This window comes from Rattus norvegicus, chromosome X (assembly GCF_021556685.1).
Source record: "Rattus norvegicus strain SHRSP/BbbUtx chromosome X, alternate assembly SHRSP_T2T, whole genome shotgun sequence".
NCBI classification, from domain to species: domain Eukaryota; kingdom Metazoa; phylum Chordata; class Mammalia; order Rodentia; family Muridae; genus Rattus; species Rattus norvegicus.
Genome location: NC_141554.1, coordinates 77,382,466 through 77,404,314, shown reverse-complemented (window position 1 = coordinate 77,404,314; position 21,849 = coordinate 77,382,466). Strand labels below are relative to the sequence as shown.

Sequence of the window (21,849 nt, the reverse complement as noted above, 5' to 3'; positions counted from 1 at the left end):
CAGGGATAGTGATTCCCCCTGAAGTCCTTTTATTGTTGAGGATAGCTTTAGCTATCCTGGGTTTTTTGTTATTCCAGATGAATTTGCAAATTGTTCTGTCTAACTCTTTGAAGAATTGGATTGGTATTTTGATAGGGATTGCATTGAATCTGTAGATCGCTTTTGGTAAAATGGCCATTTTAACTATATTAATCCTGCCAATCCATGAGCATGGGAGATCTTTCCATCTTCTGAGGTCTTCTTCAATTTCTTTCTTCAGTGTCTTGAAGTTCTTATTGTACAGATCTTTTACTTGCTTGGTTAAAGTCACACCGAGGTACTTTATATTATTTGGGTCTATTGTGAAGGGTGTCATTTCCCTAATTTCTTTCTCGGCTTGTTTCTCTTTTGTGTAGAGGAAGGCTACTGATTTATTTGAGTTAATTTTATACCCAGCCACTTTGCTGAAGTTGTTTATCAGCTTTAGTAGTTCTCTGGTGGAACTTTTGGGATCACTTAAATATACTATCATATCATCTGCAAATAGTGATATTTTGACTTCTTCTTTTCCGATCTGTATCCCCTTGACCTCCTTTTGTTGTCTGATTGCTCTGGCTAGAACTTCAAGAACTATATTGAATAAGTAGGGAGAGAGTGGGCAGCCTTGTCTAGTCCCTGATTTTAGTGGGATTGCTTCAAGTTTCTCTCCATTTAGTTTAATGTTAGCAACTGGTTTGCTGTATATGGCTTTTACTATGTTTAGATATGGGCCTTGAATTCCTATTCTTTCCAGGACTTTTATCATGAAGGGGTGTTGAATTTTGTCAAATGCTTTCTCAGCATCTAATGAAATGATCACGTGGTTTTGTTCTTTCAGTTTGTTTATATAATGGATCACGTTGATGGTTTTCCGTATATTAAACCATCCCTGCATGCCTGGGATGAAGCCTACTTGATCATGGTGGATGATTGTTTTGATGTGCTCTTGGATTCGGTTTGCCAGAATTTTATTGAGTATTTTTGCGTCGATAATAAGGGAAATTGGTCTGAAGTTCTCTTTCTTTGTTGGGTCTTTGTGTGGTTTAGGTATAAGAGTAATTGTAGCTTCGTAGAAGGAATTCGGTAGTGATCCATCTGTTTCAATTTTGTGGAATAGTTTGGTTAATATTGGTATGAGGTCTTCTATGAAGGTCTGATAGAATTCTGCACTAAACCCATCTGGACCTGGGCTCTTTTTGGTTGGGAGACCTTTAATGACTGCTTCTATTTCCTTAGGAGTTATGGGGTTGTTTAACTGGTTTATCTGTTCCTGATTTAACTTAGGTACCTGGTATCTGTCTAGGAAATTGTCCATTTCCTGCAGATTTTCAAGTTTTGTTGAATATAGGCTTTTATAGTAAGATCTGATGATTTTTTGAATTTCCTCTGAATCTGTAGTTATGTCTCCCTTTTCATTTCTGATTCTGTTAATTTGGACACACTCTCTGTGTCCTCTCGTTAGTCTGGCTAAGGGTTTATCTATCTTGTTGATTTTCTCAAAGAACCAACTTTTGGTTCTGTTGATTCTTTCTATGGTCCTTTTTGTTTCTACTTGGTTGATTTCAGCTCTGAGTTTGATTATTTCCTGCCTTCTACTCCTCCTGGGTGTATTTGCTTCTTTTTGTTCTAGAGCTTTTAGGTGTGCTGTCAAGCTGCTGACATATGCTCTTTCCTGTTTCTTTCTGCAGGCACTCAGCGCTATGAGTTTTCCTCTTAGCACAGCTTTCATTGTGTCCCATAAATTTGGGTATGTTGTATCTTCATTTTCATTAAATTCTAAAAAGTTTTTAATTTCTTTCTTTATTTCTTCCTTGACCAGGTTATCATTGAGTAGAGCATTGTTCAATTTCCATGTATATGTGGGCATTCTTCCCTTATTGTTATTGAAGACCAGTTTTAGGCCGTGGTGGTCTGATAGCTCGCACGGGATTCATTTTTATATTTGATTGATCTTTATTTCCAACATTATTTTTTCCCAGAGTTTCACTTCCTGGCTGTATTTTTTTCTTCCGTGTTTTAAAATTTATCCTGTAAATTCCTGAGCACTTTATCTACTTTCTCACCCAGGTCTTCAATAGGTTTCTGTATGTCACTTATTTGTTTGAATCTTCTGTTTTGCCATTGAGCCTTTGATTGTATGATGCTGAAATACCTTTCTGATGCTTGCTTTCTGGTACTAAGGACTTAGGAGCTTCTGTCCATGAAACAAGAAAACACAACAGAGAAATACTTTCCCCACCACACAAGGGGTGGGGGTGGGATGCTCATCCTAAGAGCTTGTTCAGGCATGATACAAGCTAAAATAAAACAATGATTACAGTATAAAAGTCTAGAGTAAAATAACAAAAATAAGAAATAAAATAGAAGATATTATAACCACAATTATTTTTTATTACACTTTTTTTTATTAACTTGAGTATTTCTTAATTACATTTCGAGTGTCATTCCCTTTCCTGGTTTACGGGCCAACATCCCTCTAACCTCTCCCCCTCCCCTTCTTTATGGGTGTTCCCCTCCCCATCTTCCCCATCCTCCCCCCATTGCTGCCCTCCCTCCAACAATCACGTTCACTGGGGGTTCAGTCTTAGCAGGACCCAGGGCTTCCCCTTACACTGGTGATCTTAGTAGGATATTCAATGCTACCTATGAGGTCAGAGTCCAGGGTCAGTCCATGTATAGCCTTTAGGTAGTGGCTTAGTCCGTGGAAGCTCTGGTTGCTTGACATTGTTTATAACCACAATTATTATCATTTCTAGTCACCATGATGTGGCTTTTCTCTCCTCCTGGATTGTCTTCTGTAGCAGTGTCTAAGGATAGGGAAAGTAGGGAAAGGTGCTTATTATCTCAGTAATTCAATCAAGCTAGATTTTCATGTTTCTATTATACTTTCCCATAATTCCCCAGATTAGACTCTTCACCTACTAGTTAAATAAATATCAAAGATATTTATTTATTTTATGTATATGAATACACTGTAACTGTTGAAGATACACACTGTAACTGTTGAAGATACCAGAACAAGTATTGGGTTCCATTACAGGTGATTGTGAGCCACCATGTGGTTGCTGGGAATTGAACTCAGGACCTCTGGAAGAGCAGCCAGTGCTCTGAACCACTGAGCCATCTCTCCAGCCCCTCTTCTTAAGCTTTTAACTGTAGGATGTGTAGGGAAACAAATCTCAGCTGTAGACTCCTGTATCTCACTTCTACATCTGTTACTCCAATCTGTCTTCCAGTGGCCATAGCTCTGGTTATGTTATAGTATATCCAAAACCTGGTTGTGTGTCTTTAGCCAAGTCTGTCTCTCTGCAACCTTTTCTTGTGAAACGCATGACCAGGAGGAGAGAATACCTGCCTGGCAAGTTACTCAAACTCTGCTCTGGAAGCTTGCTGTGGCTACCACTGGTCTGTGTATAAAAGCCATTTAAAAGGGAAGTGCTGTTATAACCTTTGGGGATTTTAAAAGCAAAGATATAAACTAATAAGAACAAATAAAAACAACAAGTAAACTTGATATTATATAATATGTAAATAAATCCACTTGGATATTTTAATGAGTAATATAGTTTAAGCTTTATCCACATTTTTTGTCTTTTTAGGCATGTATTAAAGATGTAACGAGCCCTGTTAACATTGACAATGGTTTTAATTTTAGGTATGCTTTGAACAAAAGAATAATCTTAGAATATTAAGTACATTCTGAAATTCTATTCTAACTTTTTAATCTTTTCAACAGACTACAGAATCATTAAGAAATTCTACACAGCAGAGATGGGAAAAAAACAACTCAAGACAGTTACTAGATGCTTCAAAGGTAAGATTTAGCCAACATTTCTACAGTTAGTAAGAAAAGTTTGCAAGCCCATGGAACATTTACCAATTTATGCTGCATATTTACTATATGTTTTACATTTCAGAAATACTTTCCTTTCTCTTGTTTTTATTATAAATACTAGCAGGAAGGTATATTTCTACTAAGAGTGCGGAAAGAAATCTTGGTATTATCTAGTACTGCAGAAATCTGTCTGAATCCCTTGAGATCGGTGCCAACTAGTGGAACATTTCAGAAAGCTTTTGTAAATGTAATGGCAGCTTTTTGACACCCAAATTTACCCTAATTTGTGACTGATACATAGAAATTGCCATTTTTCCGATGCGGAACATTCCTTTACCTTAGAAGACGTTCAGATAGTAGAATACCATGGGATTCGAAGTTCGTTAGAGCCCCAGGGACAAGTGATGCTGAGTGTAAATATTGAGGAGGCTTCTTTTCATTGTTAATTTGCAAGAAGCATATCTTTCATAATTACCACTGCTTCAAAATGAGACATGTAAATCTCTATAATAGAAAAAGAACAAAAAGTTATGAGGCTATTTGCACCCTGGGAACTTTATTTTTCCCTTTGTTTAGTAATTGTTTGCCATTACGGCACAAAGCATTGTTCTAATTTATGGAGAAACTGGACAAATGAATTTGTTTTCCACTATTAAATTAAATCTTTAAGTAGAAAATATGTTCAGGCTCTCATTATCGAAGATATCACCGAATTTGTTTATATTTCAGTCTTCTACTTCATTGAAGACCTCATCATATTATGTGATATTTGCCAGAACCCTTACTACAACTTGATGCTTAGCCTTTTAGAGGAAAAAGGACAAACGAGATGCTATCAGAATAAAGATCACCTTTTTATGCTTCCCTCTTACCAAGTGCTTTACAAGTGTTAATCTAAAAATTGATAACGCATTTATGACTATTATTTTCTATGTGCCATTAGTAAGACAAGAAGATACTTTTACTTTTTTTATTGGATACTATATGTATTTACATTTCCTGTTTTCCCACTCTCCCATCCTTCCTCCCCACTCCCCTACTTCTATGAGGATGCTCCCATTCCCACCCACCCACCCTCACCTCAACACCCGGGCATTCCCTACACTGGGGCATCCAGGCCTCACAGGACCAAGAACCTCTCCTCCAAGTGATGCTGAACAATGCCATCCTCTGCTACGTATGCAGGTGGAGCCATGGGTTGTTCATGAGTACTCTTTTCTCAGTGGTTTAGTCCCTGGGAGCTCTGAGAGGTCTGGCTGGTTGATACTGTTGTTCTTCCTATGGGGTTGCAAACCCCTTCAGCTCCTACAGTCTTTTCTCTAACTCCTCCATTGGTGTCCCCTTGGTCAGTCCAGTGGTTAGCTGCAAGCATCCTCATCTGTATCAGTAGGGCTCTGGCAGAGCCTCTCAGGAGATAGCTATATCAGCATGCACTTCTTGGCATCCACAATAGTGTCTGGGTTTGGTGTCTGCTTATAGGATGGATCCCCAGGTAGGGCAGTCTCTGGATGGCCTTTCCTTCAGTCCCTGCTCCACCCTTTGTCCCTGTATTTCCTCCTGTGAATATTTTGTTCCCCCTTCTAAGAAGGAATGAAGCATCCACATTTTAGTCTTCCTTCTTCTTGAGCTTCATATGATCTGTAAATGGTTTCTTGGGTATTCCAAGCTTTTGGGCTAATATACACTCATCAGTGAGTACATACAATGTGTGTTCTTTTGTGACTGCATTACCTCATTCAGGAAGATATTTTCTAGTTCCATCCATTTGCCTGCAAAGTCATTGTTTTTAATAGCTCAATAGTACTCCATTGTGTAAGTGTACCACATTTCCTTCCTTCCTTCCTTCCTTCCTTCCTTCCTTCCTTCCTTCCTTCCTCCCTCCCTCCCTCCCTCCCTCCCTCTCTCTCTCTTTCTTTCTTTCTTTTTCTGTATAAAGGACAACATTTAATGGGGCTGGCTTACAGGTTCAGAGGTTCGGTCCAGTATTGTCAAGGCAGGGGAGCATGGTAGCACTCAGGCAGGCATGGTGCAGGAGGAGCTGAGAGTTCTGCAACTTCATCTTCATCCATACTTCTTTCTTTAGAGACTTGAAGTTCTTGTCATACAGATCTTTCACTTGCTTGGTTACAGACACAGCAAGGTATTTTATATTATTTGTGACTATTGTGAAGGGTGTCGTTTCCCTAATTTCTTTCTCAGCTTGCTTATCCTTTGAGTAGAGGAAGGCTGCTAATTTGATTGAGTTAATTTTGTATCCAGCCACTTTGCTGAAGTTGTTCATCAGGTTTAAGAGTTCTCTGATGGAACGTTTGGGGTCACTTAAGTATACTATCATATCACCTGCAAATAACAGTATGTTGACTTATTTCTTTTCAATGTTTATCCCTTTGATCTCCTTCTGTTGTGTAATTGCTCTGGCCAGGACCTCAAGTACTATCTAGAATAGGTAGGGAGAGAGTGGGCAGCCTTATCTAGTCCCTGATTTTAGTGGGATTGCTTCAAGTTTCTCTCCATTTAGTTTGATATTGACTGCTGGTTTGCTGTTTATTGCTTTTACTATGTTTGGATATGGGCCTTGAATTTTTGATCTTTTCAAGACTTTTTTTCATAAAGAGGTGTTGAACTTTTGTCAAATGCTTTCCAAGCATCTAATGAGATGATCATGTGTTTTTTTTCTATGTGTTTGTTTAAATGGTGTATTAACATTGATAGATTTCCATATATTGAACCATCCCTGCATTTTTGGGATGAAACTTACTTGATCATAGTGAATGATCATTTTGATATGTTCCTGGATTCAATTTTTGAGAATTTTATTGTGTATTTCTACATCGATATTCATGAGGGAAACTGGTCTGAAGAGCTCTTTCTTTGTAAGGTCTTTGTGTGGGTTAGGTATCAGATTAACTGTGGTTTCATAGAACAAATTGGATAGTGTTCCTTCTGTTTCTAGTTTGTGGAGTAGTTTGAATAGTGGTATTAAGTCTTCTATGAAGGTCTGATAGAATTCTGCACTAAACCCATTTGGTCCTGGGATTTTTTTGGTTGGAAGACTTTCAACAACTGCTTCTATTTCTTTGGTACCTGGTATCTGTCTAGAAAATTGTCCATTTCATCCAGATTTTCCAGTTTTATTGAATATAGGCTTTTATAGTTGGATCTGATAACTCTTTAATATCCTCAGACTCTGTTCTTATGTCTCCCTTTTCATTTCTGATTTTGTTAATTGGATAGTGTCTCTGTGCCTTCTGCTAAGTCTGGCTAAGAGTTTATCTATCTTGTTGATTTTCTCAAGAACAAGCTACCTCCTGGTTTTGTTGATTCTTTGTATAGTTCTTTTTGGATTTTACTTGGTTGATTTAAGCCCTGAGATTGATTATTTCCTGCTCTGGGCTCTTCTTGGGTGTATTTGTTCGTTTTTGTTCTAGAGCTTTCAGATGAGCTCTCAGATTATTAGTGTATGCTCTCCAGTTTCTTTTTGGAGGTACTCAGAGCTATGAGTTTTCCTCTTGGCACTGTTTTCATTGTGTCACATAAGTTTGGGTATGTTGTGCCTTCATTTTCATTAAATTCTAAAAAGTCTTTAATTTCTTTTTTATTTCTTCCTTGACCAAGTTATCACTGAGTAGAACATTGTTCAGCTTTCATGTGTGTGTGGGCTTTCTGTCGTTTTTGTCATTATTCAAAACCAGCCTTAGTCCATAGTGATCTGATCGGATGCATGGAATTATTTCAATCTTCCGGTATCTGTTGAGGCCTGTTTTGTGACCGATTATCTGGTCAGTTTTGGAGAAAGTACCATGAGTTGCTGAGAAGCTGGTATATTCTTTTGTTTTAGGACAAAATGTCCTATACATATATCTGTTAAATTCATTTCGCTGTTAGTTTCACTATGTCTCTGTCAATTTCTCTTTCTCTGATCTGCCCATTGATGAGCGTAGGGTGTTCAAGTCTCCCACTATTAATGTGTGAGGTTCAATGTGTGCTTTGAGCTTCAGTAAAGTTTCTTTTATGAATGTGGGTGTCCTTGCATTTGGAGCATAGATGTTCAGAATTGAGAGTTCATCTTGGTAGATTTTTCCTTTGATGAATATGAAGTGTTCTTCCTTATCTTTTTTTGAAATTTTGGGTTGAAAGTCGATATTAATCATATTAGAATGGTCATACCAGCTTGTTTCTTCAGACCATTTGCTTGAAAAAATGTTTTCTAGCCTCTTATTCTGAGGTACTGTCTTTGTCACTGAAGTGTGTTTCCTGTATGTGGCAAATTACTAGGTCCTCTTTCCATATTCAGTCTGTTAGTCTACATCTTTTTATTGGCGGATTGGGTCCATTGATGTTAAGAGATATTAAGGAATAGTGATTGTGGTTTCCTGTTATTTTTCATTGTTAGTGGTGGAATTATGTTTGTGTGGCTATCTTCTTTTGGGTTAGTTGAATGAAGATTTTTCTCATCTTTTTTTCTAGGGTGTTCCTTCCCTCCTTGTGTTGGAGTTTTCCATCTATTATCCTTTTTAGGGCTGGATTTGTGGGAAGATGTTGTGTAAATTTGGTTTTTCATGGAATATCTTGGTTTCTCCATGTATGGTAATTGAGAATTTTGTTGGTTGTAATAGCCTGAGCTGGCATTTATGTTCTCTTAGGGTCTGTATGACATCTGTCCAGGATCTTCTGGCTTTCATAGTCTCTGGTGAGAAGTCTGGTGTAATTCTGATAGGTCTGCCTTTATATGTTACTTGACCTTTTTCCCTTACTGTTTTTAATATTCTCTCTTTGTTTTGTGCATTTGCTGTTTTGACAATTATGTGATGGGAGGAATTTCTCTTCTGCTTCAATCTATTTGGAGTTCTGTAGGCTTCTTGTATGTTTATGGGCATCTCTTTCTTTAGGTTAGGGAAGTTTCCTTCTATGATTTTGTTGAAGATATTTACTGGTCCTTTGAGCTGGGAGTCTTCACTTTCTTCTATACCTATTATCCTTAGGTTTGATCTTCTCATTGAGTCCTGGACTTCCTGTATGTTTTGGACCAGTAGCTTTTTCCGCTTTACATTATCTTTGACAGTTGTGTCAATGTTTTCTATGGCATCTTCTGCTCCTGAGATTCTCTCTTCTATCTCTTGTATTCTGTTGGTGATGCTCGCATCTATGACTCCTGATCTCTTCCCTAGATTTTCTATCTCCTGGTTTTTCTCCCTTTGTGATTTCTTTATTGTTTCTATTTCCATTTTTAATTTCTGGATGTTTTTCTTCAATTTCTTCACCTGTTTGGTTGTGTTTTCCTGTAATTCTTTTATTTATTTATTTATTTATTTATTTATTTTTATTAACTTGAGTATTTCTTATTTACATTTCTTTTTTTTCTTTTATTTTTTTTTATTAACTTGAGTATTTCTTATTTACATTTCGAGTGTTATTCCCTTTCCCGGTTTCTGGGCAAACATCCCCCTAATCCCTCCCCCTCCCCTTCTTTATGGGTATTCCCCTCCCCATCCTCCCCCCATTGCCGCCCTCCCCCCAACAATCTAGTTCACTGGGGGTTCAGTCTTAGCAGGACCAAGGGCTTCCCCTTCCACTGGTGCTCTTACTAGGCTATTCATTGCTACCTATGAGGTCAGAGTCCAGCGTCAGTCCATGTATAGTCTTTAGGTAGTGGCTTAGTCCCTGGAAGCTCTGGTTGCTTGGCATTGTTGTTCATATGGGGTCTCGAGACCCTTCAAGCTCTTCCAGTTCTTTCTCTGATTCCTTCAACGGGAGTCCTATTCTCAGTTCAGTGGTTTGCTGCTGGCATTCGCCTATGTATTTGCTGTATTCTGGCCGTGACTCTCAGGAGAGATCTACATCTGGTTCCTGTCAGCCTGCACTTCTTTGCTTCATCCATCTTGTCTAATTGGGTGGCTGTATATGCATGGGCCGCATGTGGGGCAGGCTCTGAATGGGTGTTCCTTCTGCCTCTGTTTTAATCTTTGCCTCCCTATTCCCTGCCAAGGGTATTCTTGTTCCCCTTTTAAAGAAGGACTGAAGCATTCGCATTTTGATCATCCGTCTTGAGTTTCATGTGTTCTGTGCATCTAGGATAATTCAAGCATTTGGGCTAATAGCCACTTATCAATGAGTGCATATCATGTGTGTTTTTCTGTGATTGGGTTACCTCACTCAGGATGATATTTTCCAGTTCCCTCCATTTGCCTATGAATTTCATAAAGTCATTGTTTTTGATAGCTGAGTAATATTCCATTGTGTAGATGTACCACATTTTCTGTATCCATTCCTCTGTTGAAGGGCATCTGGGTTCTTTCCAGCTTCTGGCTATTATAAATAAGGCTGCTATGAACATAGTGGAGCACGTGTCTTTTTTATATGTTGGGGCATCTTTTGGGTATATGCCCAAGAGAGGTATAGCTGGATCCTCAGGCAGTTCACTGTCCAATTTTCTGAGGAACCTCCAGACTGATTTCCAGAATGGTTGTACCAGTCTGCAACCCCACCAACAATGGAGGAGTGTTCCTCTTTCTCCACATCCTCTCCAGCATCTGCTGTCACCTGAGTTTTTGATCTTAGCCATTCTCACTGGTGCGAGGTGAAATCTCAGGGTTGTTTTGATTTGCATTTCCCTTATGACTAAAGATGTTGAGCATTTCTTTAGGTGTTTCTCAGTCATTCGGCATTCCTCAGCTGTGAATTCTTTGTTTAGCTCTGAACCCCATTTTTTAATAGGGTTATTTGTCTCCCTGCGGTCTAATTTCTTGAGTTCTTTGTATATTTTGGATATAAGCCCTCTATCGGTTGTAAGGGATTTTTGTGTTTCTTTTTTCAGGGCTTCTACCTGTTTACCTATGTTGTCCTATAGTTCGTTAAGGGAGTTATTTGCGTCATTCTTAAAGTCCTTTAACATCATCGTGAGATGTGATTTTAAATCAGAATCTTGCTTTTCAGCTGTGTTGGGGTTTCCAGGACTTGTGTGGTGGGAGAACTAGGTTCTGATGATGCCAAGTAGTCTTGGTTTCTGTTGCTTATGTTCTTATGCTTGCCTTTCGCTATCTGGTTATCTCTGATGTTAGAGATGTTGGTCTTGCTGTCTCTGACTGGAGCTTGTCCCTCCTGTGAGCCTGTGATCTTATGAGTAAGAGCAGTTATGACAGACCAGCTCTCTGCTGGCAGGTTTTGGGTCCGGAGGGCTGTGGGACAACCTTCCCTCTAGGCGCAGATTGAGTACAGAAGCGATACTTTTGGTTTATATAATTCTATTTTCATATCTTGGTTCTTAGCTTATACTGTTATACTGTATATAGCATCGATATATATATTTTTATAAAAAAACCATGCTCTTTGTATTAATTATTGAGTTTTATGAATATTGCAAAACATCTTTGTCTATTTACTTCATTTAGTATTTTTAATCATGACAACTTTCAGTATTAAAAATCTAAATATTAAGCCTAATTGTCATTATCTTAGTAATTCTTACATTTTTCCAAATGATTTTACTTTTATATATGTCTGAGTTTAGCAATAATATTAAAGCCATTGAAAAGTACAATATGTAAGATATTGTATACGATTACTTAGGAGAGTGTATGTAGCTCTTATTTTAAAGTGAATCCAGAAGCATTGAAGTCTACTTTGCCTATTTATAAGAAACCATCATATGTACCATAGAAGATAAAAATGAGTCAAAAAGTTTTGTTCTTAATTTTAAGAAATTTACTGTGCACTAGTGAAAACAAAATATGACTGCAAAATATTAGATCATAAGTTTATTAAATATTAAAATTTTGTAAATACATTTGTAAGATACAATAATAATAATCAGTTGTATAAACTTGATTTCATTAATTATATAAATATCTATACTAGGAAAGCAAGTAAAATATGAATCATTCAGTATATTAGCCTTGTTTGCTTACTTACAGGATTATATGAGTGATAGATGGGAAGTCAGGATAAATTAAGTAATATGATGTTAGATAAATCAGTTAAACTAATTTTAAAAGCTATTTAGAGAAAGTAACTTGAGTGTTTGTTATATTTAAATATTCGTTGTATAAATAAATTTATCTGTATGCTAATTTTCAAAGTGTTTTGCTTACTATGCTAGGCTAGACGCAATCCCTTGAATTTATTTTAGGGACAGTTGTTATATTAGTTTCACTATCTGAAATTCTATAATACCTAATAAATAGACTGATTGTTATCATTTTTAATTAGGTTCTTCAGGCATGGCCATTGATAGAAAAGAGAACATGTTGGCATGGGCACGCAGGAGGAGGACTCCACACAGACCCAAAAGAAGGGGTAAGAAGTTCTATTAAGGCTTTCTATGCTAACTTTACAAACTAATTCTAAAGTAGTGAATGACAGCTCACTAGAAGTTTGTGGTGATCACTATATTTGAGTGGAAGTTATGTCTTTGAAAATGTCATAGTCTAATACTGTTTGGTTGGCTCAACTAATGATGCTTTCTCATGCAGAAAAACACTTAGAAATTAGTGAATATTAAACAGATGTGATCTTTGATTCATAACAAAAATTCATGGCTGAATAAACTATAAAAAAGTATTCATGGGGCCAGGTGGTAGTGGTGCATGCCTTTAATCCCAGCATTCAGGAGGCAGAGGCAGATAGATCTCTGGGTTTGAGGGCAGTCTGGACTAGAGAGTGATTTCCAGGACACCCAAGAGACTACACAGAGTTCCTGTGTTGAACCTCCGCAACCCCCCAAAAGACCTTTATTATTCACTGAGAAGAGAAAAAAAATTATTTATTTTTTGTCAACTTCATTGTTCTATTGTGGTTGCTTTGTTTTATTTCTTTTTTATTGGATATTTTTATTTACATTTCAAATGTTATCCCCTTTCCTAGTTTCCCATCCATAAACCTCCTATTCCATCCCCCCTCTTCTTCTGTGAACCACCCACCCCTCTCCACCTCCCATCCCTGTCATTCCCCTACAGGAGGAGGGCCAGCCTTGGAAGGAACAAGGGCTTCTCCTTGGTGCCCAACAGGGCCATCCTCTGCTTCATATGCAGCTGGAGCCATGGGTCTGTCCATGTGTACTTGGATCTTGGATGGTGGTTTAGTCCCTAGGATCTCTGATTGGTTGGCATTGTTGTTCTTATGGGGTTGCAAGCCCCTTCAGCTCAGCTCCTTCAGTCCTTTCTCTAACTCCTCCAATGAGAACCCAGTTCTCAGTTCAATGGTTGACTGCAAGCATTCGCCTCTGTATCTGTCAGGCTCTGGCAGAGACTCTCAGCAGACAGCTATATCAGGCTCCTGTCAGCATGCACTTCTTGGCATCAGCAATATTGTCTGGGTTTGGTGACTGTATGCATATGGGCTGGATCCCCAGGTGGGGCAGTCTCTGAATGGCCTTTCCTTCAGTCTCTGCTCCAAATTTGTCTCCATATCTCTTCCTATGAATATTTTTGTTCCCCCTTCTAAGAAGAACTGAAGCATCCACACAATGGTCGTCCTTCTTCTTGAACTCCATGTGGTCTGTGGATTGTATCTTGGGTAATTCGAGCTTTGGGGCCAATATCCACTTATCAGAGAGTGCATACCATGTGTTTTTTGTGATTGGGTTACCTCACTCAGGATGATATTTTCCAGTTCCAACCATTTGCCTACGATTTTCATAAAGTCATTGTTTTTGACAGCTGAGTAGTACTCCATTGTGTAGATGTACCACATTTTCTGTATCCATTCCTCTGTTGAAGGGCATCTGGGTTCTTTCCAGCTTCTGGCCATTATAAATAAGGCTGCTATGAACATAGTGGAGCATGTGTCTTTGTTATATGTTGGGGCATCTTTTGGGTATATGCCCAAGAGAGGTATAGCTGGATCCTCAGGTAGTACAATGTCTAATTTTCTGAGGAACCTCCAGACTGATTTCCAGAATGGTTGTACCAGTCTGCAATCCCACCAACAATGGAGGAGTGTTCTTCTTTCTCCATATCTTCGCCAGTGTCTGCTGTCACCTGAGTGACACCTGAGTCTTAGCCATTCTGTTGAAAATGTTTACTGGCCTTTTGAGTTGGGAATTTTTGCTCTCTTCCATACTTATTATCCTTAGGTTTGATCTTCTCTTTGTATCCTGGATTTCCTGGATGTTTTGGGCTAGGAGCTTTTAGTGTTTTACATTATCTTTGATGGTTGTATTGATGTTTTCTATGGAATCTTCTGCTCCTGAGATTCTCTCTTCTATCTCTCGTATTCTGTTGGTGATGCTCGCATCTGTGACTCCTGATCTCTTCCCTAGGTTTTCTATCTCCAGAGTTGTCTCCCTTTGTGATTTCTTTATTGTTTCTATTTCCATTTTTAATTCCTGGATGTTTTTCTTCAATTTCTTCACCTGTTTGGTTGTGTTTGCCTGTAATTCTTTAAGGGATTTTTGTGTTTCCTCCTTAAAGGCTTCTACTTGTTTACTTGTGTTTTCCTGCATTTCTTTAAGGGAGTTATTTATATCCTTCTTAAAGTTCTCCATCATTATCATAAAATGTGTTTTTAAATCTAAATCTTGCTTTTCCACTGTGTTTAGATATCCAGTTTTTTCTTTGGTGGGAGAACTGGGCTCTGATGATGCCAAGTAGTCTTGGTTTCTGTTGCTTAGGGTCCTATACTTGCCTCTCACCATGTGGTTGTCTGTTGTGTTAACTGGTCTTGCTGTCTCTGACAGTTGCCTGACCCTCATGTAAGCCTGTGTTTCAATACTCCTGGTGACCAGCTTTCTCCCAGCAGGATCTGTGCTCTCATCATTGTCTGTACTTCTGAGAATCCAGCTCTAGTTACAGAGCTGGTTACAGAGGTGTGTCACAGGGGTCAGCTCAGGGCACAGGTAAAAACCAGAAGGATCCTGTCCCAGACTGTTCCTGAGTTTGTGTGTCCTGAGGACTCCAGGCTGATCCCTCTCACAGGTGTGTCAGAGCTCCTGGAGACTGGCTTTCAGCTCAGGGCCCAGGTGGAGACCAGAAGGATCCTGTCCCTGACTGCTCCTAGGTTCCTGTGTCCAGAGAGCTCCTGGCAGGTTCCTCTTGGGCCAGGAATGTATACAGAAGTGCTGGTTTCACCTGTGCTCTCAGGATTGCCTGCACTTCTGAGAGTCCAGCTCACTACCCACAGGATCTGGGTACAGAGAGCTGTGTTCCAGGATCAGCTCTCGGCGCAGGCAGAAGCTGGAAGGATCCTGTTCTAGGCTCTGCTTTGGTTGTTTTTAGTACAGAGTCTTACTATATGCATGTCATTGTCACTTTAAACTCAGGATCTTTATGTTTACATCTCTCAGGCCCGGGTTTTTGGTCCTATGTCTGTTCTAAATGCCTTAGATCTCTTAGGTAACGTCAACTGACTTTCTTATGTAACCTAGCCTTATAAAGAAGTAGGCAAATTAGGTTTAGTAATTTTAAAGAATTTATGTTTGTTAAGGCCAGTATTTTCCCTCTATATGCTTAGGTCTTAGAATATCGGTTAACTTCATAGTAAATTCTCTATGTACATGATCTAGCTATTATTGATATTCTTTAACATTATCATATGGGCATATGTTAAACAAGTAAAGCGTCTGAAATAGAAAGATTTATTTGGACTATACTTTCACTGGTCAGTGAAATGTCACCAGAGTACTGTTACATATTTCTTTATCTGCTCTTTTTTCTTGGGGCTTGCCTCAACCTGGTCATTCTTCCTCCTTTTTTTCTTCCTTTCTTCTTATCTCTTCTTTGTCTCTCCTCCCTCCTCCTTCCCTCTGTCATTTTGTCATAAAAGATTAGGATTTTGAAGTAGCAATGAGTTAATGAAACAAAATTTCGTGAAGAGTATGCAAAATATAGGTGCTAAGTGAATATGAGTTGCTGTATTGGTAAGAGAACTTTCTGTTTTCTTGGTAACTAACTAATGCTGCTCTTCACCTTCCCATAAATGAAAGCATATTGCATCCATTTCCATTTCTGTATATGTCACTAGCCCTCACAGCTGTCTTTGGAAGTAACACAGTATAATATGATGGAGTTTGTCAAATTTAGCTAAGTAGGTGATATTTGTTTATCCCTGTGTTACTCTTTGGCGTGGTGTTTGTCAGGTTTCAGGACCTTATATCAGGGAGGACTCTTAAAGATAATTGCTAAGCATGCTCTAACTATGACCCGAGATGGATTGACTGAAAAAGGAGAAGCAGACACTTCTCTTAAGCTTCACTGGACAAGAATTTTATGTATTTTGTATTGTTTAAATGTTGACAGTATTTTCTCATCCAACAATAAAATTTTTATACTGATACATTTAAAAATGACAGAGACTATAATCTAAGATAATTTCTTTTCTGAAAAATTAGAACAAAGCAATTGTAATTGTAATATTCTATATTGTTCTCTACAACTCTTTTTCTCTTGTTATCTTTATATAATTTTAACTTTGTTGGTTAAATGGAATCATAAAATAATAGGACTTGTTGGCCAAATGGAAAAGAAAAAGAGACATAGTATGTAATTGTTGAGAGCCTCAGCTCTGGATCGACACTGGATTTGAGTCTGGGCTCCATCACTTCCTAATGGAATGGCCTTGAACAAATCATGAAATTTTGGACATTTCAGGATCGTCTATAAAATAGGGTTAAAATAATGCTAGAAGGAAGTTAAATGAAGTAATTCTTCTCACCATGTTAAAACTCCTAAATACTGTCCAGCATATAGGAGGTGCTCAGTGAATGCTAGGTACTATTATAGTGTGAGATTGGAAGGCCTTCGTCAATCACAGTGTATTCATTTATAAAGCATATGTCTGATCCAATAAGATGATTCAGCATGTGCAATTGCTTGCTGTCAAGCCTGACATCCTTGTGTTGTCCTCTGCCTTCTGTGCATGTGTGCATGTATACAAACATACATATGTATATGCAATATAATAAGAAACTTAATTTTTAAACGTTTATGTTATGTACTTGCTTTGCGCCAAACTTTATGATAGGTATAGGAGATACAGTACTTAACAAGACAAAGTTCCCCTATTTAAAATGTAACTGTTGACATGTCAGAATATATAAACCAGTAGATACAATATTTACCAACATAACAAATAATAGAAACCGATACATTCACAGCTTGCTTTTTAAAATTAATTTTCCACTTGTATGTTCTTTAGGAATATTGCTATTAACAATTACAGTTGATTTCAGAGTATATTTAAGTGATCTGTTTATCTCATGTGGTAGTCATAAAGAGTTGTGAAAAAGGAAGGAATGGTAGTTCAATACTTGAAAATATTGCTTTTTAAAATAGATGAATGAATTGTTTGTTTTATAATACAATATTGATTTTAAAAAAGATTTGAGATTTTAAACAAAGATTTTTCATTTCTGTATAAATATGTATTGATACATGCAAGCATGCAAATGGCATGGTACACATGTAGAGGACGACCTTCTAGAGTGTATTCTTTTCATTTTGATCTAGGTGTGGGGGATTTAATGCAGATTGCCAGGCCTGTATTATACAAGCACAGTTACTCACTAAGCCATTTTGCCATCCAGGATTGGGGATTTCTACTCCTACATTTAAATATTGAGAGATATCTTTCTGTAGGAGCATCTGTCTGTTCTATATGGTCTGCAGAATGATGTACAATAGCCATATTATTAGTTTTTAAATTTTGAATGAGTGACTTCATTAAGTGTATAGCAAGCCACAATAAATAATAGATGGCATGGGAAGTAAGTGGGTAGATATATAGGTAGATAAATGGTCGATAGATAGAAATACATCATCAAATCAAGTGTTTAAAGCATTAAGCAGAAATCAAAAGGGAACGTTGTGTTTAGACAGGCAGCTGGAGTTCCCAGTAAAGATTGTGGGTAGAATGGAGTACCCCTCAGGGGACGCTTCAGAGTAAATGAACAAATAATAACATAGAAATGACAGCATCAAATCAAACACACTCTCCAACAAAAACCAATTAGGGAGGTTGAAGATATTAGCTAGTTTTCCTGATTAAGCTTTCTCTCCATGACTAAGCCTGCTATGGCTAAGCTTCTGGCTTCTCTGGCTTCCTGGAGGCATTTTTTATATTATTAAACAATAGTAACCTCTGTTGAAAATAGCTTACCTTCTAGATGTTCTCAAGGACACCGTGTTTTTTATTCTTGGTCTGCTTTGCTGTTGTCATCCCTCCTTGTCACAGAGTTAGCAGGGTCATTTCCCTTGGATGCCATGGAGGACACTTGACATAAACATGCATGGATCTGAAGGGTGGAGGAAAGGAGCAGAGTCCTTTTTTAGAGCTGGCTTCTCAGTGAGATAAAATACCATATTACAATTTACCAATATATTATACATCACACTGTTAGTGAATGTAGTTTGAACTCAATGAAAGGACTACTTAACTAAAGAAGAAGTACTCTGCTTCCTAGTCTTTTTTGTTAGAAATAATTCCTCACTGATTGGATACCGTCTAAAGCCTGTGATAGTAAAGGCACGTGCTAGAGCAATCAGGGAACTTTAGCATACATCTTGATATAACCAGAAGACGTGAAAAGGGATCCTGGAATATTGAAAATTGGAAGATTGGCAAAATAATATCTAAGCTTGCTAGAATGAATGAGAATACAAACCAGTGAAGAGGGTACCTGGAGGACATTGGGAGCCAGTTCTTTGGCTCTGACTTCATACATCATCAGGCAGCCTAAGGATCTTCATTTGCTCTATCAACTTGACTTGCTTTTGGGATAAAGAACTTACTGACTGGCCAGTGTGGACATCAGTCTGCTCGTTAGATACTGTTTATGGTAAGTTGTTAAGTGGACTATCAGGTACAAATGTATCTCATGTGAGGAATAATCCATCACCCAGGTCCTATCACTACTGCATAAACTCTTTATTGAGATTTTAGACTAACCAAGCTTAGAAAACAAACCCCGAGGTAAAGAGAAAATAACAGTAATTGCCAAGCCTTTTCTGACAGTTTATATTTTCTTCTTCTACTCCAAACACATTACAGTTATAATAATGTAGGAGGACTTCTCTGCTTGCTCTCTGGGGCTTTGTGCAAGACATCAACTGAACTTGCTTTTCTTTTGACCTAGCTTTTATCAAGTCACTGTTATCTCTACAGTACTGTAGTATCCTTTTTAATTATTCCTTTAATTGAAGATGCCATTAGCTTGGGTTAAAAGACAGTTTTCTTCCCTGAATGGTTTATCTGTCCCTAAAATAATACTAAATTAGTTCTTTAGGGAGATGACATTCAGCCTATATGCCAGATTTTACAGAACAGAGACTATTCCAAAAGTTTGAGTCCTTCCTAACCAAAAGTTTTATCTCTAAGTAGTTTATTTTAAATACAGTTTGATTTTGTAAGTTAGTCCATTTCCTTCTATTAACGTTTAGGAATCTCTGGGGCTGGAGAAATGGCTCAGTGGTTAAAAAGGATTCAATTCCTAGCACCCAGTTCCCAGCTCACAATTGTCTGTGACTTCAGTATCAGGGGATCCCACATCTTCATACAGACATACATATAGTCAAAACACTAATACACATAAAATAAAAATAAAAATGAAATAAAAAATATGTCTGTAAAACCAGTATTCTTAAATTCTTCAGCAGCTAAGGAAAGGACAGTTCTACTAACCTTGTCAAAGTCTTAATTCTTTATTTTTTTATTCTCACTTTGTGAAAGCTCAGTGGAATATATTCTCTTGAAATGAATGAACTCCTTATGGAAACATTTGCTATTTATGCTTGACAACTTTTTTGGCAACCAATACAAAGCTGCCTGAACAGCAAACTATATATTGAATTTATTAATATAGTTATACTTAATATCTAAAAATTCTCCCAAGTGAACCAGCTTACATGTTTTCATTTTTAAGTTCTTTTGCCCTTTTTATAGTTATTAACTATAGGTCTTCTCTTGTAGTGCATTTAGTCATGGGCTTTCTCTCCTGCTGTTAAGTTGAGTGCTGTGCCATGTTGAATAGCCATTATTATGATGAATACTATTCCATGTAATAAGGATGATTTTTGGCGTAAAGTTATATCCTATTAACTTCACATTTATTTATGCACGATCACATGCCCCATAATGAGGTTTTGGTCAGCAAAGGATAGTGATGGTCTCTTAAGATTTTAATGGAACTGAAAACTTCCCACTTCTTAGTAAACTTATGTGTCTGAAGAGGGGGCAAGAGAAAATAAAAACATATGAATAAAAAGGGGAAAAACCCTCCTTCACTGGGATTTGATAATTAAAGAAGGAACCTTGAATCTGAGCAGGAAAGGGCACAAAGGGAGTTGGAGAGGGAAAGAAGATGTTGTAATACACTACTCATGTATGAAATTCTGAAAACAAAATAGGTTTTGAAAACCTGGGGCTATGGGTATGACTCACTGGGTCAAGCATGGGGACTGGTCAAGCATGAGGACACGAGTCAGATTCTTTGCAGCCATATTAAAAATAAAAACAAAGCTTGTAGTAATGATGTCTACCTATTGCCCCAAGCTGTGGAGTGACGACAGAAAGATCTGGGCTCACCAGCCATTGTAGCCAACTAAGAAGCTCCAGTCCAGTGAGAGACACCGTATGCCTCATAAAAGAAGGTGGGGAAACAACTGAGGAAGGTATCTGGACATTACCCTCGGGCTTCCCTATGCGCACAACACCACATACCCAACACACACAAATACACCACGTACCAGCTCCCTCCCCCCCGCTCCCCCAGGCACACAAGTTGAAAAACACTCACTGTGCGGGTGTCTCTAATAGAGAGGAATGTTTATGGCGGGTTAGCTCACAGTAAGCGAGGTTTTGATGGAAGAAGAAATAAACTAAGTAAACTACCATGAGCACATGTCTGAAATAGTGACACTCTCCAAGATGAACTGTGGGCTAGTTAGTCCTTTTGGAGATATTCCAGAGAAAAAAATCATCATTGTTGAAGATGACAGTTCCATTTGTCTGAGAATTTTTCACTGAGAGGAAATAAGAAGACCGCATATAGACTTAGATCAGTGTTTGTGCAATTGTGCATTTTTTAGTATATTTAAAAGCTTGAAGTAAAAAAAAAATAGAGAAAGGCTTACATAAAATGATGTAATATCATTTGTGCAGTTATAAAATGTGGGTTAAGCTACATGTGTTAGTTATGTTTTACTGCTATGACAAAATGCCTGAGAGAAACAATTTAAGAAGAGGAAATTGTATTTTGGCTTATAATTTCACAAATTTTAATCCTTCATCAGCCAGCTAAGTTGTATTTAGGCTGCTAAAGGCACAAACTTGGCGAAAGAGCACAATGGAGGCAAAGCTGCTTACCTCATGACAACTAAAAACTAGCCTGCCTCATGTCACCTAAGTCCCTCAGGCTTCCCCCTCTTAAGACCTCATTAGTCTCTGAACATGTCAGTGTCCTCATAATGTAGTAACCTCAGTAGCACTATCAGCTAAGGACAAAATCTAAGGCCCTCATGAGCCTTTTAGAGACATGGTTATCTACTAGCCATTTGACTGTTACTACAAGGAGACCAAAAGTTCCAAAAAATTAAAAGTAAAAGTTTTAACAAACCAGAGTTAATTTACTGAATTTTTAAAACAAATTTATTATGTCATATGTAGAGCATTGATAAATCTCTAGTAGCACTTGGTAATTTCCTAGTTCTTCATGTCTACTTGTTCTTTACTCACGAACTTAACCAGAGCAACCTGTGATCTTACAAGCTTTTCTTGGTTTTAAGTGTCTTAGACAGGTACTATAGTTTTTAAAAATGCACATATTCCTCATCCCTTTCATGTTTTTAACACATGTAGCTACCACTATACTGTAACTTCTAACAGTATTCAGTCCAGCTACATGTTTTTTTTTTTTTTTTGGTTCTTTTTTTCGGAGCTGGGGACCGAACCCAGGGCCTTGCGCTTCCTAGGCAAGCACTCTACCACTGAGCTAAATCCCCAACCCCTACATGTTATACATATACTTTGGTCTAGGAGCAGTGGGGTTGACTAGAGAGCTTAAGTGTAGC

The 21,849-nt window shown here is 37.9% G+C and overlaps 1 protein-coding gene across 1 annotated transcript in view; it reads left to right on the top strand.

Annotated features, from left to right (window-relative positions):
* The window catches only part of Abcb7 (ATP binding cassette subfamily B member 7), a 141,176-nt gene that overhangs the window by 62,822 nt on the left and 56,505 nt on the right, over positions 1–21,849 (top strand). Inside the window, 2 exon segments of the mRNA NM_212518.1 lie at positions 3,755–3,832; positions 12,059–12,145. Of these exon segments, the coding sequence (NP_997683.1) occupies positions 3,755–3,832; positions 12,059–12,145 (165 nt within the window).